Source organism: Salmo trutta, chromosome 22, assembly GCF_901001165.1.
Source record: "Salmo trutta chromosome 22, fSalTru1.1, whole genome shotgun sequence".
In the NCBI taxonomy this organism is placed as follows: domain Eukaryota; kingdom Metazoa; phylum Chordata; class Actinopteri; order Salmoniformes; family Salmonidae; genus Salmo; species Salmo trutta.
The window spans coordinates 27,564,174-27,581,521 of record NC_042978.1 but is presented as its reverse complement, the minus strand read 5'-3'; the positions used below and the strand labels follow the sequence as shown (position 1 = coordinate 27,581,521).

The window sequence follows — 17,348 nt, the reverse complement described above, 5'->3', positions numbered from 1 at the left end:
ATGTGGTATTTTGTTTAAAGTTTATGATAAAATCTTATATTATACCGCACATAACAAGACTGAGCGTCAGATTTGGTAGCCACACAAGTTAATTGTGATTTCATAGGAATGGTAAACGAACCCAACTCGGTGTCATCCAGAGCTATCACACTCATATGCAAATAAGACTAAATGACAATACAAAAATCATGGTTACATGCACACAATGTGATTGTGGACAGTCAGATTAATATAAGTTTGATTAAAACGTTTACATGCTTTGCAAGATGAATGATTTTACTAATTCTGTTCACATGGACACAAGTAAAATCAGGCTACCCAAGGCACGCTGATAAATGCAGAAAATCGGCAATCAAAATGAACATTCTACCACAGCGACCATTTTATTTTTGGTAAGTATATTTGATTCTTGAGTTTGGACAAAGTTTGTTTGCGAAAACTCAGACGCATACATTTAGTTCTGAATTTACTTGCGCTAAAAAGGAAGGTGTGGGCTACCAGTGCTGGGACATGCGCAGATCAAATACACCGCTTGAATGCAAGTTAAGGTGTTTACATGTCCTAATCTCAGAAAACCAGGTGTTTTAATCGGTGTATGCTTGCTTTGATTTTGACATTACGCCGATTAAGATGAGCAGAGTTAGGTGTTTAGATGACTATTGCATAATCAGCCTACTGCCATAATCAGTTTAATATTGAATTATTCCTGTGCATGTATATGTACTGTAGTCTAAAAAGGTAGTTGTGCTCTAAACGTTTCTTCATAAACATACAGGTAAACAATATTGTAAAGTGCATTTATAAAAAACAAGCATGTCTATACCTCTGCAATGGAGTTATCGTGTGCGGATGAGTGAGGCCAGGTAAACCCAGACAGACAGGACATTGTTAGGGTAGGCATGGACATGAACTGCCAGGGCAAACTCCACATTGGACGCCTCCACGTTGTGGACTCCTGTACTATAGACTGCCTCAATAATGGGCCGGACCTCTGAGAATGGAAGATGCAGGGGGAATCCTGAAATCTGTTAAAGGAGGAAATAGAGACCATTAGTGAGGCTGTTCCACATCAAGGAAATCCAGTCATGTATCAACCATTTCTTTCCATGGCATGAGCTAACATTCTGGGAGGCTGAAGAACTCCCCCAATTATAACAAATGTCAGTGCCATGACCATCAAAAGGCAATGCTCATAATTTCATCTGAAGAACTGAATGGATGTTTTATGGACCTCTCCATGCCAGGACTACTACGTCATAAGCCATTCCCCTGTCCCTCCCAGCCATAGACTGTCCTCACCCCTGTCCCTCCCAGCCATAGACTGTCCTCATCCCTGTCCCTCCCAGCCATAGACTCCTCTCCCCTGTCCCTCCCAGCCATAGACTGTCCTCATCCCTGTCCCTCCCAGCCATAGACTGTCCTCTCCCCTGTCCCTCCCAGCCATAGACTGTCCTCACCCCTGTCCCTCCCAGCCATAGACTGTCCTCACCCTGTCCCTCCCAGCCATAGACTGTCCTCTCCCCTGTCCCTCCCAGCCATAGACTGTCCTCACCCCTGTCCCTCCCAGCCATAGACTGTCCTCATCCCTGTCCCTCCCAGCCATAGACTGTCCTCTCCCCTGTCCCTCCCAGCCATAGACTGTCCTCACCCCTGTCCCTCCCAGCCATAGACTGTCCTCACCCCTGTCCCTCCCAGCCATAGACTGTCCTCACCCCTATCCCTCCCAGCCATAGACTGTCCTCATCCCTGTCCCTCCCAGCCATAGACTGTCCTCTCCCCTGTCCCTCCCAGCCATAGACTGTCCTCATCCCTGTCCCTCCCAGCCATAGACTCCTCTCCCCTGTCCCTCCCAGCCATAGACTGTCCTCATCCCTGTCCCTCCCAGCCATAGACTGTCCTCACCCCTGTCCCTCCCAGCCATAGACTGTCCTCACCCCTGTCCCTCCCAGCCATAGACTGTCCTCACCCCTGTCCCTCCCAGCCATAGACTGTCCTCACCCTGTCCCTCCCAGCCATAGACTGTCCTCATCCCTGTCCCTCCCAGCCATAGACTGTCCTCACCCCTGTCCCTCCCAGCCATAGACTGTCCTCACCCCTGTCCCTCCCAGCCATAGACTGTCCTCACCCCTGTCCCTCCCAGCCATAGACTGTCCTCACCCCTGTCCCTCCCAGCCATAGACTCCTCTCCCCTGTCCCTCCCAGCCATAGACTGTCCTCACCCTGTCCCTCCCAGCCATAGACTCCTCTCCCCCTGTCCCTCCCAGCCATAGACTCCTCTCCCCTGTCCCTCCCAGCCATAGACTCCTCTCCCCTGTCCCTCCCAGCCATAGACTCCTCTCCCCTGTCCCTCCCAGCCATAGACTGTCCTCATCCCTGTCCCTCCCAGCCATAGACTGTCCTCTCCCCTGTCCCTCCCAGCCATAGACTGTCCTCCCCCTGTCCCTCCCAGCCATAGACTGTCCTCACCCCTGTCCCTCCCAGCCATAGACTGTCCTCACCCCTGTCCCTCCCAGCCATAGACTGTCCTCACCCCTGTCCCTCCCAGCCATAGACTGTCCTCACCCCTGTCCCTCCCAGCCATAGACTGTCCTCACCCCTGTCCCTCCCAGCCATAGACTGTCCTCACCCCTGTCCCTCCCAGCCATAGACTGTCCTCCCGCCTGTCCCTCCCAGCCATAGACTCCTCTCCCCTGTCCCTCCCAGCCATAGACTGTCCTCTCCCCTATCCCTCCCAGCCATAGACTGTCCTCTCCCCTATCCCTCCCAGCCATAGACTGTCCTCTCCCCTGTCCCTCCCAGCCATAGTCTGTCCTCACCCCTGTCCCTCCCAGCCATAGACTGTCCTCACCCCTGTCCCTCCCAGCCATAGACTGTCCTCTCCCCTGTCCCTCCCAGCCATAGACTCCTCTCCCCTGTCCCTCCCAGCTATAGACTGTCCTCTCCCCTGTCCCTCCCAGCCATAGTCTGTCCTCACCCCTGTCCCTCCCAGCCATAGTCTGTCCTCACCCCTGTCCCTCCCAGCCCCAGACTCACCCTGTAGTCCCCTAGTAGACTCTGTAACTCTAGACGGTGCTCGTCGGCCACGTCCCTCCCTCCACTCAGCTCCAGCTTTGGCAGGAAGTGGCGCAAGGTGGAGGTGCAGTAGCGATTCCAGCGGGTCGGGTGTCGGGGCCGCCATTCCATGATCTTCTCTTTTAGAATCTTCTCAACCCTACAGGTAAGGGAGATGTTAAGAGAAGTGGAGGTGTTAACCTATGCATATAGAGTGCCTTCGGGAAGTATTCGGACCCCTACATTTTGTTAGGTTATTCGAAAATGTATTATTGTTTTTTCCCCCTCATCAATCCACACACAATACCCAATAATGACAATGCAAAAACAGATTTTAGAAATTTTTGCTAATTTATTAAAAATAAAAACTGAAATATCACATTTACAAAAGTATTCAGACCCTTTACTCAGTACTTTGATGAAGCACTTTTGGCAGCAATTATAGCCTAGTCTTCTTGGGTGTGACCCTACAAGCTTGGCACACCTGTATTTGGGGAGTTCCTCCCATTATTCTCTGCAGATCATCTCAAGCTCTGTCAGGTTGGATGGGGAGCGGTGCTGCACAGCAATTTTCAGGTTTCTCCAGAGATGTTAGATCGGGTTCAAGTCCGAGCTCTGGCTGGGCCACTCAAGGACATTCATAGACTTGTCTCAAAGCCACTTGGCTGTGTGCTTAGGGTCGTTGTCCTGTTGAAAGGTGAACCTTCGGCCCAGTCTGAGGTCCTGAGCACTCCGGAGCAGGTTTTCATCTCTCTGTACTTTGCTCCATTCATCTTTCCCTCAATCCTGACTAGTCTCCCAGTCCCTGCCGCTGCAAACCATCCCCACAGTATGATGCTGCCACCACCACGCTTCACCGTAGGGATGGTGCCAGGTTTCATCCAGATGTGACACTTGGCATTCAGGCCAAAGAGTTGAATCTTGGTTCTCATGGTCTGAGAGTCTTTAGGTGCCTTTTGGCAAACTCCAAGCGGGTTGTCATGTGCCTTTTACTGAGGAGTGTCTTCAGTCTGGCCCCTCTACCATAAAGGCCTGATTGGTGGAGTGCTGCAGAGATGGTTGTCCTTCTGGAAAGTTCTCCCATCTCCATAGAGGAACTCTAGAGCTCCCTGACCAAGGCCCTTCTCTCCTGATTGCTCAGTTTGGCAGGGCGGCCAGCTCTAGGAAGAGTGTTGGTGGTCCCAAACTTCTTCCATTTAAGAATGATGGAGGCCGCTGTGTTCTTGGGGACCTTCAATGCTGCAGACATTTTTTGATACCCTTCCCCAGATCTGTGCCTCGACGCAATCCTGTTTCGGAGCTCTATGGACAATTCCTTTGACCTCATGGCTTGGTTTTTGCTCTGACATGCACTGTCAACTGTGGGACCTTATATACAGTTGTGGCCAAAAGTTTTGACACAACTGACACAAATATTAATTTTCACAAAGTCTGCTGCCTCAGTTTGTATGATGGCAATTTGCATATACTCCAGAATGTTATGAAGAGTGATCAGATGAATTGCAATTAATTGAAAAGTCCCTCTTTGCCATGCAAAGGAACTGAATCCCCCAAAAACATTTCCACTGCATTTACGCCCTGCCACAAAAGGACCAGCTGACATCATGTCAGTGATTCTCTCGTTAACACAGGTGTGAGTGTTGACAAGGACAAGGCTGGAGATCACTCTGTCATGCTGATTGAGTTCAAATAACAGACTGGAAGCTTCAAAAGGAGGGTGGTGCTTGGAATCATTGTTCTTCCTCTGTCAACCATGGTTACCTGCAAGGAAACAAGTGCCGTCATCATTGCTTTGCACAAAAAGGGCTTCACAGGCAAGGATATTGCTGCCAGTAAGATTGCACCTAAATCAACCATTTATCGGATCATCAAGAACTTAAAGGAGAGCGGTTCAATTGTTGTGAAGAAGGCTTCAGGGCGCCCAAGAAAGTCCAGCAAGCGCCAGGACGTCTCCTAAAGTTGATTCTCAGCTGCGGGATCAGGGCACCACCAGTACAGAGCTTGCTCAGGAATGGCAGCAGGCAGGTGTGAGTGCATCTGCACACACAGTGAGGCGAAGACTTTTGGAGGATGGCCTGGTGTCAAGAAGGACAGCAAAGAAGCCACTTCTCTCCAGGAAAAACATCAGGGACAGACTGATATTCTGAAAAAGGTACAGGGATTGGACTGCTGAGGACTGGGGTAAAGTCATTTTCTCTGATGAATCCCCTTTCCGATTGTTTGGGGCATTGGGAAAAAAGCTTATCCGGAGAAGACAAGGTGAGCGCTACCATCAGTCCTGTGTCATGCCAACAGTAAAGCATTCTGAGACCATTCATGTGTGGGGTTGCTTCTCAGCCAAGGGAGTGGGCTCACTCACAATTTTGCCTAAGAACACAGCCATGAATAAAGGATGGTACCAACACATCCTCCGAGAGCAACTTCTCCCAACCATCCAGGAACAGTTTGGTGATGAACAATGCCTTTTCCAGCATGATGGAGCACCTTGCCATAAGGCAAAAGTGATAACTAAGTGGTTCGGGGAACAAAACATCGATATTTTGGGTCCATGGCCAGGAAACTCCCCAGACCTTAATCCCATTGAGAACTTGTGGTCAATCCTCAAAAGGCAGGTGGACAAACAAAACCCCACAAATTCTGACAAACTCCAAGCATAGATTATGCAAGATTGGGCTGCCATCAGTCAGGATGTGGCCCAGAAGTTAATTGACAACATGCCAGGGGGGATTGCAGAGGTCTTAAAAAAGAAGGGTCAACACTGCAAATGTTGACTCTTTGCATCAACTTCATGTAATTGTCAATAAAAGCCTTTGACACTTATGAAATGCTTGTCATTATACTTCAGTATTCCATAGTAACATCTGACAAAAATATCTAAATACACTGAAGCAGCAAACTTTGTGGAAATTAAGATATTTGTGTCATTCTCAAAACTATTGGCCACGACTGTAGACAGTTGTGTGCCTTTCCAAATCATGTCCAATCAATTGAATTTACCACAAGTGGACTCCAATCAAGTTGTAGAAACATCTCAAGGATGATTAATGGAATCAGGATGCACCTGAGCTCAATTTCAAGTCTCATAGCAAAGGGTCTGAATACTTATGTAAATAAGGTATTTGTTTTTTAATTTTAATACATTTGCAAAAATTTCTAAAAACCTGTTTTTGCTTTGTCATTATGGGGTATTGTGTTGGGATTGCTGAGGAATTGTCTTTATTTAATCTATTTTAGAATGACTTTGGAAAAAGTTAAGGGGTCTGAATACTTTCCGAAGGCACTGTGATGCAGTATGATGTGTTGAATTCTTTCTAGGTTAGATGACTTGCCTGTCCTGCAGCTCTGCAGCCACTGCCTTGTCTGTGCGTTGATACACCAGCTCCTCAGGCTAAACAGAGAAGAGAAGACAGAAGGCACGGGTAAGTAATTGTAGAGGTCAAAGTCCAGAGAGATACTGAGGCTAGGTCTTAAGAGATAAATCATGCATGGTGGCCACTGGTCACACTTGGCCTCACCTGAACACTGGACAGCCCAGGGCTTGGAAAGGCCCTGGAGAAGAACGGTTTCCAGAGTTTGGCTTTGGTGACATCAAAACTCATCCTCAGTGGAGAGGTGTACACCTGAATGTTGAACCATACCTAGAGGACAGAAGAATGAGTGAATATGGTATATACAGAAACCTGTCAGACAAAACATCTTACTTCAGTCATATCATGTAAATTAGAATAGCGACTCACATTGTCAGCACTGACCAGGCATCCCACAGTCTGTAGAGGGCAGAAGGAGTCATACTGGCCGTAGTACTGACCACTGCTGGGGTTCCAGATGAGGTAGCGACTCTGCTCATAGGTCAGCACATACGCTGTGGGTCCCTATGACGGAGAGGTGGCAAGAGTTTTCACAAAACAGATTCCACAGAACAGAGCTGTTATAGTATGGTAGAGTGAGGTAAGTTGACAATGTTTTACATTCAGCATCACTTTCTTACAAAGATATCTACATATATTTCAGGATGTTGTGTATCCCTGGAAATCAGAATTCATGTAAACATTACAGTTTTTAAAACGTAGCTTGTCCCAAAAAAGCAGTGTCTTGGCACAATTTACCCTGGGTTTGGGGTAGGTTGAGCCGCCAACAAATGTCTGTGCTGAATGGAATATTACCACTACCTTTTTAAAACCATGTCTATCTTTATTTTCCAAACACAATTCAACACAGTCATGATGACATTTTTGCCTTTTAATCATTTTAAGCATATTTTAAAAACAGACTAACACCTAACAAACAGTTTTAACATGGGCCAGGCCCTGTTGTTACATCATATACCAGAAATAATGCCTTGCATTACACCTGGGAAGAAAACAGTTCAATTTGCTCAACTTACCCCAAGGCCATTGGCTCAACTTACCCCAAGGCCATTGGCTCAACTTACCCCAAGGCCATTGGCTCAACTTACCCCAAGGCAAACATTTTGACTATATTAGCTCACACAGCTACAGTGATGCACTTTCATGCTAGGTTTAGGACCTCATATTGAAGCTTATAGAGACCCCAACTGATGTATAGAACAATCTTTAAATTATTACTTGGGTTGAGATATAAGCATCATGAAACCTCTTAACACAAATTCATTTGTGTTGGTGAAAATCTGTTTTTTGGACCACTTTTTCCATGTGGTTTCTTCCTTCACAGACTATATGAAATGATGACCTCTTCCTAAATATTTGGTCAAATTATGAATTTTGTGTATGGTTTCCTAGAAAAAGGTGGCTCAACTTACCCACTCTCCCCTAACTGTAAAACAAGTCAAGGTTGGTCATCAGTCTTAACTAGTATGCAGTTCTTTACATTTGTTTTGGACTAATGTAGTTAAGAACATTCAAATCAGTAAGGCTGGTCTGAATGGATCGTCACTTTTCATCTAGTAAACTCCTAATTCACATCACTTCCTATCTCACTCATCAGTATGGCAGGTATTTATAGGGTAGTGTCATAATGTTACCTCATCAGTATGGCAGGTATTTATAGGGTAGTGTCATAATGTTACCTCATCAGTATGGCAGGTATTTATAGGGTAGTGTCATAATGTTACCTCATCAGTCTGGCAGGTATTTATAGGGAGGTGTCATAATGTTACCTCATCAGTATGGCAGGTATTTATAGGGTAGTGTCATAATGTTACCTCATCAGTATGGCAGGTATTTATCGGGTAGTGTCATAATGTTACCTCATCAACATGGCAGGTATTTATAGGGTAGTGTCATAATGTTACCTCATCAGCATGGCAGGTATTTATAGGGAGGTGTCATAATGTTACCTCATCAGCATAGCAGGTATCTATGGTAGTGTCATAATGTTACCTCATCAGTATAGCAGGTATTTATAGGGTAGTGTCATAATGTTACCTCATCAGCATGGCAGGTATTTATAGGGAGGTGTCATAATGTTACCTCATCAGCATGGCAGGTATTTATAGGGAGGTGTCATAATGTTACCTCATCAGCATAGCAGGTATTTATAGGGAGTTGTCATAATGTTACCTCATCAGCATAGCAGGTATTTATAGGGTAGTGTCATAATGTTACCTCATCAGTATGGCAGGTATTTATAGGGAGGTGTCATAATGTTACCTCATCAGCATAGCAGGTATCTATGGTAGTGTCATAATGTTACCTCATCAGCATAGCAGGTATTTATAGGGAGGTGTCATAATGTTACCTCATCAGCATGGCAGGTATTTATAGGGAGGTGTCATAATGTTACCTCATCAGCATAGCAGGTATTTATAGGGTAGTGTCATAATGTTACCTCATCAGCATGGCAGGTATTTATAGGGTAGTGTCATAATGTTACCTCATCAGCATGGCAGGTATTTATAGGGAGGTGTCATAATGTTACCTCATCAGCATGGCAGGTATTTATAGGGAGGTGTCATAATGTTACCTCATCAGCATAGCAGGTATCTATGGTAGTGTCTACAATGTTACCTCATCAGCATGGCAGGTATTTATAGGGAGGTGTCATAATGTTACCTCATCAGCATAGCAGGTATCTATGGTAGTGTCTACAATGTTACCTCATCAGCATGGCAGGTATTTATAGGGTAGTGTCATAATGTTACCACATCAGTTTTCCTCCTTTCCTTTTAGCAACAGTACGGAATGTCATTGACCTATTAACCTCAGCCTATGAGCATGGCTCTAATGCAATTCCACCACGGTTGCTGATTAAGCTATTGGCTTACTAGTGCAATAATCACTTTCCTTTCAACCAATGTTGAATGCCAGCATCTGGCTCTATTCCTCGGAGACGAGGCCTACACCTAACTATTCAATAAAATGACTTATTATATTTTGTCTCTGTTGTCATTCAGTTAAGCCTGTACTTGATTGAAGTCTAGTTGTCCAGCTTTGTGTTGCTCACCTCAGGAATGGCGCTGCCGATGATGAGCCAAGCCTTCTTGCCCATAGATAGGAAGTAATTACAGAGCAGTACAGCATGTTCCTCCTCATCGCCCGCCAGCAGGGTCAGGAATTGCTACAAACAGGAAAAGGAAACCTGGAGTTACTCAGAGCCCGCTCTCTAATAAGACTATTGGAAGCTACAATCAGAGTCTCTGGATATGTGTCTCACGTCACAGGTGCTCCACAGGTCACAGACACCAGCAAATGAGACGCTATCAGGCATAGAGGGGATGAGAGAAACGTACCGAGCTATCAGCTCCTTGAGAGAGGGAAGGAGAGGGAGACACAGGTATGAAATCAAGCAACAGTCAAAGCTTGAGAGTGCTATAACTCAGCAATCAGACTGAGGCTCCATTATCAGTAGTGACTGTGTTGTCTCAGCGGAGACCTGACTGACCGTGGCCTCCTGGGGGCTGTTGGGGAAGGCGTCGAGCAGCTCCTGCGGGGGGTTGAGGGGGCGGAGGTAACGGCTGATGAACACAGTCTTCCCGTTGATGTCGATGACGGTGGTGAGGCAGGGACGGTTGGGGTAACTCACTGCTGCGTCCCTCTCAAAGACCTCTGACGCCAGCAGTAGACGCTCACCCTCCTGGCTGTCAAACTGGGACAGGGGTCACAGGTGTAGAGTGGGGGGGGTCACCATAAAGCTACAGCAGTACACTAAGATCAGCGAGAGTCAGATGGTCTGGATATACACTGCTCAAAAAAATAAAGGGAACACTTAAACAACACATCCTAGATCGGAATGAAAGAAATAATCTTATTAAATACTTTTTTCTTTACATAGTTGAATGTGCTGACAACAAAATCACACAAAAATGATCAATGGAAATCCAATTTATCAACCCATGGAGGTCTGGATTTGGAGTCACACTCAAAATTAAAGTGGAAAACCACACTACAGGCTGATCCAACTTTGATGTAATGTCCTTAAAACAAGTCAAAATGAGGCTCAGTAGTGTGTGTGGCCTCCACGTGCCTGTATGACCTCCCTACAACGCCTGGGCATGCTCCTGATGAGGTGGCGGATGGTCTCCTGAGGGATCTCCTCCCAGACCTGGACTAAAGCATCCGCCAACTCCTGGACAGTCTGTGGTGCAACGTGGCTTTGGTGGATGGAGCGAGACATGATGTCCCAGATGTGCTCAATTGGATTCAGGTCTGGGGAACGGGCGGGCCAGTCCATAGCATCAATGCCTTCCTCTTGCAGGAACTGATGACACACTCCAGCCACATGAGGTCTAGCATTGTCTTGCATTAGGAGGAACCCAGGGCCAACCGCACCAGCATGTGGTCTCACAAGGGGTCTGAGGATCTCATCTCGGTGCCTAATGGCAGTCAGGCTACCTCTGGCGAGCACATGGAGGGCTGTGCGGCCCCCCAAAGAAATGCCACTCCACACCATGACTGACCCACCGCCAAACCGGTCATGCTGGAGGATGTTGCAGGCAGCAGAACGTTCTCCACGGCGTCTCCAGACTCTGTCACGTCTGTCACGTGCTCAGTGTGAACCTGCTTTCATCTGTGAAAAGCACAGGGCGCCAGTGGCGAATTTGCCACTCTTGGTGTTCCCTGGCAAATGCCAAACGTCCTGCACGGTGTTGGGCTGTAAGCACAACACCCACCTGTGGACGTTGGGCCCTCATACCATCCCCATGGAGTCTGTTTCTGACCGTTTGAGCAGACACATGCACATTTGTGGCCTGCTGGAGGTCATTTTGCAGGGCTCTGGCAGTGCTCCTCCTGCTCCTCCTTGCACAAAGGCGGAGATAGCAGTCCTGCTGCTGGGTTGTTGCCCTCCTACGGCCTCCTCCACGTCTCCTGATGTACTGGCCTGTCTCCTGGTAGCGCCTCCATGCTCTGGACACTACGCTGACAGACACAGCAAACCTTCTTGCCACAGCTCGCATTGATGTGCCATCCTGGATGAGCTGCACTACCTGAGCCACTTGTGTGGGTTGTAGACTCCGTCTCATGCTACCACTAGAGTGAAAGCACCACCAGCATTCAAAAGTGACCAAAACATCAGCCAGGAAGCATAGGAACTGAGAAGTTGTCTGTGGTCTCCACCTGCAGAACCACTCCTTTATTGTGGGTGTCTTGCAAATTGCCTATAATTTCCACCTGTTGTCTATTCCATTTGCACAACAGCATGTGAAATTTATTGTCAATCAGTGTTGCTTCCTAAGTGGACAGTTTGATTTCACAGAAGTGTGATTGACTTGGAGTTACATTGTGTTGTTTAAGTGTTCCCTTTATTTTTTTGAGCAGTATATTTGTGTCTAGTCTACTAATAACTGTGAGGGAAGAGGGATTTTACTGTGGGACCGCTGAACAATGGACAGTTAGACTGCTTGGGTACATTAGTCACAGTGTGCTGTAGTCAACATCTATCTAATCAAAACGCAATGTTAATGCCATCATTCAGTATACTGCAGATAACATATCTCAGTAAACAGTTACCTTTACTTCCTTCATCTAACAAATGCAGCAAAGGACAGAGGAAAGAAAATAAATGTAAAAAAATAAAAAAAAAATGACTTAAACCCCACTCTTCAGAGAATAAAGAAATAATGAAGAAACGAATGTTAATAACTCAAGCATTTAGTAAATATATATATTTTTTAAAGGCTATGACAGACCAAACACAGAGAGAGAGCCTGTAGACAGCTAGGACAGACAGAGAGACAGCCTGCCAGGCTGAGCTTACCTTCTCCCTAACAGTCTCTCCAGGTACCAGCTGTGGTTCTATGGTGATGAAGAGTGTGATGAAGGCTCCTTCACTAAGACTGCGTACAGCGTCGTAGCCACCATCACTGGCCAGGCTGCGCTCCTTACTGTATCCCAGCAACACCGGTGGAGTGTCCACCTTAAACGTGCCGTCAATCTGCCAGATCAGATAACACAACCACAGCACTAAGTTACTTGTGTCAGTCACTGTCTGTCAATCAGTGGTCTGGTGTCATAGACAGTCTCACCCTGGACTGGAAGTAGATAGTACTGAAGGGAATCTTCACAGAGCCCAGCCAGTGTTTCTCTAGCCGTGTGTGGACTTCTCTCCCCCTATCCTCTCCATCCTGAAAATATAGGAAAGATTTAAACTGACAAAACATAATGACACGGAAAGTGTATGGATATTGTAGTTAACTGTGCTGTAATGTGTAATATGTTTTCCTGAGCCAGAGGGCATGGAAAGTCCCTTTGATTCACATTCTTGTGATGTCCTACTCACCCCTCCCAATTCATAATGGACTTCATCAAATATGTTGATGAAGACCTCGTCTTTCACTGACTGCAGGCTAGCAGTGCTGTAGTCTCCATTTGGGGCACTGTGGCAAGAACAAAAAAACATGCTTGATAAATCTTCTAAACAAACATAGATAATACCATACATGTGATCATGAAATTGACCATGTGTGGTCAAAGAAATGTCCCAATTTAGACCAGTCATGGACCAGTCACACACTCACCTGAATGGCAGTTGCAGGTCCTCATTCCAGCAGGGGTTTGGTCCATCTGCTGTTGTGGTCTGAAGAACCGTGCGCTGGAACGATACCTCCACAAAGGGCCTGACCTGTACCTGGAAAACACAGATTCACAACACATACACAGGTAAGACAAACTAATACAGACAAATATACACTTACATTAAGGGAATATTCTGCAGTTACAGCCACTGATCCAGGTGAAGATCAGACGTGTTACCTGGTTGAGGAGCCAGTCGCTGCCCTGGATGGCACTCTGGGATGACTGGCCTGCTGTAAACGTCTCAGTGAAAGAGCGTACCGACTTAGACGCCACCGCAGGTTTGCTGGTAGAAGAGATAAACATTAGGAGTTTAAAATAGTCCAGGAATGTTGTAGACATAATACTCTCCAGTATGACCTCGTTGCTGCAGTAAATAAAAGCTCTCTTGTTCTTTTATGTCTGGAGATGTTGTGTAAGGTTTACGGATGTCTGTAGATATAATATAGCCAGCATGTGACTAGAAGTTCTGAGGTCGTACCTGGCATGGGGCTTGCGGATGGGGATGTCGTAGGCCCGGATAATGTTGAGAAGTAATCTAATGTCCCCATCAGACAGATTCTGAGCTGTCACTTTCTTCCTCTCTTTCCTCTGAGGCTTCAGGGGCCGCTTAGGTTCAGCCAGCTTGAACAGATTCAGGCCAAGTATCCTGACGGTCAAAACAACAGCTGTCATTCCAGAGAAAGAGTATATTCTCCTTCACTTTACAGGGTAAACACAGACCATACTACCACATACTCTATCTTCCAACTGTTTACTTACTGTGAGGGGATGATTTACACAAATACCAATAGTACACTGATATACGACACTAACGCTACACTCAGAAAAAAAAAGTGCCATCTAGAGCCTAAAAGGGTTCGTCGGCTGTCCCCATAGTAGAACCCTTCTTGATTCTTTGTAGAATCCTTTTGGGTTCCATGTAGGCCTCTTTCTACAGAGGGTTCTACATGGAACCAAAAAGGGTTCTCCTTGGAGCCAAAAAGGGTTCTCCTATGAACCAAAAAGGGTTCTCCTATTGAGACAGCCAAATAACCCTTTTGGAACCCTTTTTTCTAACAGTGTACAGTATAATGATAAATAAACTAAAAGTAAACAAACTAACAGCCACAAACAAGTTGGGGAAAAGAGGATAAAAGGCCTATGAACATACCCAGGGCCTGCACCACTAAATATGTAAATGCAAAGCATAATAGAGAAATGGGACACAGAAAAAAAGATGTTCAAATAATGAAAAGTAATATGACATAGATGATAATAAAATGTATGAGTTAATACTGGTTGCTAAGTGTCACATCCAGATGTGGTGTAAAAAGAGAAGAATGTGCTTTCAGATTCTCTAAAAGAGAACATCTCTTCAGCCAGGGAAATGCAGTGTTTGAGATCAAATATTCCAGAGACCCACCGCCAAAGAGAAACTCATTCCTCTGGCCTGTGATCTATTCTGTGATCTACTTAGACCCTGTCAGTTTTTATGACAAATTTACAACAGATTATAACCCATCTTGCAATCCCCGTTAACCTAAACACAAACACTTGAGCAAAACAATTTGAACAATCCAATACAAAATACAGCCAGTCAAGTACTGGGGTAAATGCCAGTTCGTCACACATGCAATGGAAAAGCATGTGGTGCTACCTACCTAAATACACTGATGAGTCAAACAAGCACAATGACTATATTCTATCTAGTATATAAGAATATTAGCACAACAATTCTGCCTTGATATGATTTCACAAGTATGAAAATGCACAAATGTATTTACCCAATACTAGGAACTTCCTCTTCTTGGACCAGGTCAGACAGGAGGAAATGATGCTTGGCGATGAGGAAGCGGTTGATGACCGATTCTCTAATCTGAAAGACAGAGAGAGTCAAATAAATCAATATGATTAATATGTGCAGATCCACACAGACAAGACTCCAGATTCAAAGCTAACTGCCCAACACATCTACTCACCTTCTGCAGGTATTTGGCCACCAGGGCTCTGTGTGCATCTAGGTGATCCTTAGTGTCAACGATTTCTCCTTCTCTCAATCTCCTCTCATATTCCTGAAAAGGACAAAAATCATAAAGTTGAACATGTTTTCGGGCTTATTAAACCTTATTAGTAATCTTATAAAGTATACAGTGCCTTACCTGGAACACCTTATCAGTGACCTCCCGTTCCAGGGCAGGGACACACTTGTAGTTACGGAACTCAGCCACCTCCTGGTTTCTGAGCCGGAGCAGACGGAACCTGCGAGACCGCTCAATTTCCTCCTCAGACAGGAAGTTGAACTCCTCCTGCAGCTGCTCCAGTCTGAAGTAATCTGGAGCTGTCACCTCCCCACTACTGGCCACCTTATGGAGAGAGAGAGCGAATTATTATGATATAGAGAGAGAGAGAGAGAGGTCATGCAAACAGTTAAATATATGGGACTGTATAGACAGTTAAATGCAGTCTCCTGCTCTCTGGGGCAGCTGGGTAATATGGACCTGTGATCTCTTAGTAATGTGTAGTGTCTAGTCACCCACCTTTAGGAGTTGCATGATGGTTGCGTTGCTTGGGTCATTGGGATCCAGTCTAGATTCAGTGGCCCACTCCCCAAGCTTCTTCAAATCATTAAGACTAGATGCCCCAATGCAGGCGATGGCATCCAACTGTTTCAGTCCACTGCACAGACAAAGAGAGAGGGGGAGAAATACATGACTTATTTATGAATGTAGCCAGTAACATAAAATAGGACTGCAGTAATTCACCTTACTGGGTATAGTGTTTCTACTGTACGTAACTTGGATGGGATTGGTTTACTGTACCTGTGCATGGCCTTGGACTGAGTGGTGGGCGGGGCCAGGGGTACATCATCCTCCCCTATAGCCCAGGACACACAGCAGGACAGCTTCCCAGAGGTCAGCAGGGTCTGACGGTTACTACCGTCTGCCTCAAAGGAGAAGGGCACGTCTGACAGGGCAAATTGACAGCAGAGAGAGAGAGAGAAGGGTGTAAGAGAGATGTCCAAGTATAAATTTGCACAGTGTGTGTATATGTATGTGTGGGTGTGTACCACTGCCGACAGCCTCATGGTCAAACATGACCCTCAGGTTGCTGCTGAACTCCAGCTCCTCAGAGGGGGCACTACCCGTCAGGACTGATGACTCTGGGACTGGCACAAACACTTCTGCCAACAGGGAGGTGGATGAGCCCAACACTTCAAACACCTTCACAGCCACAGAACAACACAAATAACAGGAGGTTTAAATGTGTCTGAAAGAAAGAAATTCATTAGAGATAACATGGAGATAAATTACGATAATGTCATCTCAAAAATCATTGATTTAGTTCAATCATTTAGTTTAAAAAAATCATTAACTGAAATCCAACATAACTTCACCTGCAACTTGATACTTTCTGGCCAGTTGACTATCTTCAGGTTGAATATCTGACCAAAGTGGACTCTAAAATCAGAATTTAGGGAGCGATTGTCTGTTCTGGAGACTTCTTTGTTGTTATATAAAACCTTAGTGAAGACATAGCGCTTTGCAACATCCTCTCTTCTAGAAAACTCGCCCCTGTGGGGAAGAACAGACACAGTCATGCAAGTGAAATATGGATATCCTGTTCTGTGGACTTTTGGAACCCCTCTAGTTCTTAAAGGGACATTTCACTTTCAGAAGTTTTTCAGTGGTTTTCAGACCTCAAAATTAGACTAACGTCAAGAAGAAACCATGTCCCTTAGAGGTCTGAAAATGTTTGACAGAAAGTGTTATATCCTTTTAACTGTGTTCCTGTTCATACCTGGGACACTGTTCATTAGGAGTGATGGGTCCAGATGCAGTGAGTTCAGGCATCAGGATGGGTTCCCCTGGTTTCCTCCTGATTCTGGAGGCCTTCTCTCTGACCTGCTCCTCAACACCCTCCATGTCTGGTTCCTCAGGAGGATCTGGCTTCGAGGGTCCCTGCTCCGTGTCACCCTCTGACTGGTCATCATCATCATCATCATCATCATCATCCGGAGACTGGGTTTTCTTCTTTTTCTTCTTCTCTTTGGCTTTCTGAGCGTGAGAAAATGTATATGATAAAAAAATAATAATAAACCAGGATTCTCCAGGCCCCCATACTTAATCTTAGGGGTGAAACATACCTGTTTCCTCCTCCAGGCCTTCCACTCCTCCTGCTGTCTCTTGTACTCAGTGACCTTCTTCTGGTAGTCTTCCTCTATCTCCCCCTGCAGCTCATCCACTTCAGCCTGGATCTCAGCCTCATGGTCCCGCTCATCTGAAGCCCGCACCCCCTCCTCCCTGGAGCAGAGGGGGACACAGATCA

At 45.9% G+C, this 17,348-nt stretch overlaps 1 protein-coding gene across 5 annotated transcripts in view; it reads right to left on the bottom strand.

The window, feature by feature from the left end:
- Nucleotides 1–8: 8 nt before the first annotated feature.
- Nucleotides 9–17,348, bottom strand: part of cc2d2a (coiled-coil and C2 domain containing 2A) — a 31,807-nt gene continuing 14,467 nt past the window's right edge. For 3 of the 5 annotated variants that reach the window (XM_029707504.1, XM_029707506.1, XM_029707505.1), the window contains 23 exons: nucleotides 17,167–17,323; nucleotides 16,821–17,077; nucleotides 16,417–16,594; nucleotides 16,090–16,243; nucleotides 15,842–15,986; nucleotides 15,560–15,698; nucleotides 15,182–15,385; nucleotides 15,002–15,094; nucleotides 14,807–14,898; nucleotides 13,522–13,689; nucleotides 13,221–13,326; nucleotides 12,986–13,095; nucleotides 12,748–12,844; nucleotides 12,494–12,592; nucleotides 12,226–12,402; nucleotides 9,913–10,116; nucleotides 9,685–9,774; nucleotides 9,475–9,588; nucleotides 6,789–6,923; nucleotides 6,567–6,689; nucleotides 6,381–6,439; nucleotides 3,034–3,211; nucleotides 9–1,025 (listed from right to left, as the gene is read on the bottom strand). In XM_029707504.1, coding sequence (XP_029563364.1) covers nucleotides 837–1,025; nucleotides 3,034–3,211; nucleotides 6,381–6,439; nucleotides 6,567–6,689; nucleotides 6,789–6,923; nucleotides 9,475–9,588; nucleotides 9,685–9,774; nucleotides 9,913–10,116; nucleotides 12,226–12,402; nucleotides 12,494–12,592; nucleotides 12,748–12,844; nucleotides 12,986–13,095; nucleotides 13,221–13,326; nucleotides 13,522–13,689; nucleotides 14,807–14,898; nucleotides 15,002–15,094; nucleotides 15,182–15,385; nucleotides 15,560–15,698; nucleotides 15,842–15,986; nucleotides 16,090–16,243; nucleotides 16,417–16,594; nucleotides 16,821–17,077; nucleotides 17,167–17,323 — 3,268 coding nt within the window. In that variant the 3' untranslated portion in view covers nucleotides 9–836. The other 2 variants (XM_029707509.1, XM_029707507.1) reach the window with 2 other exon arrangements.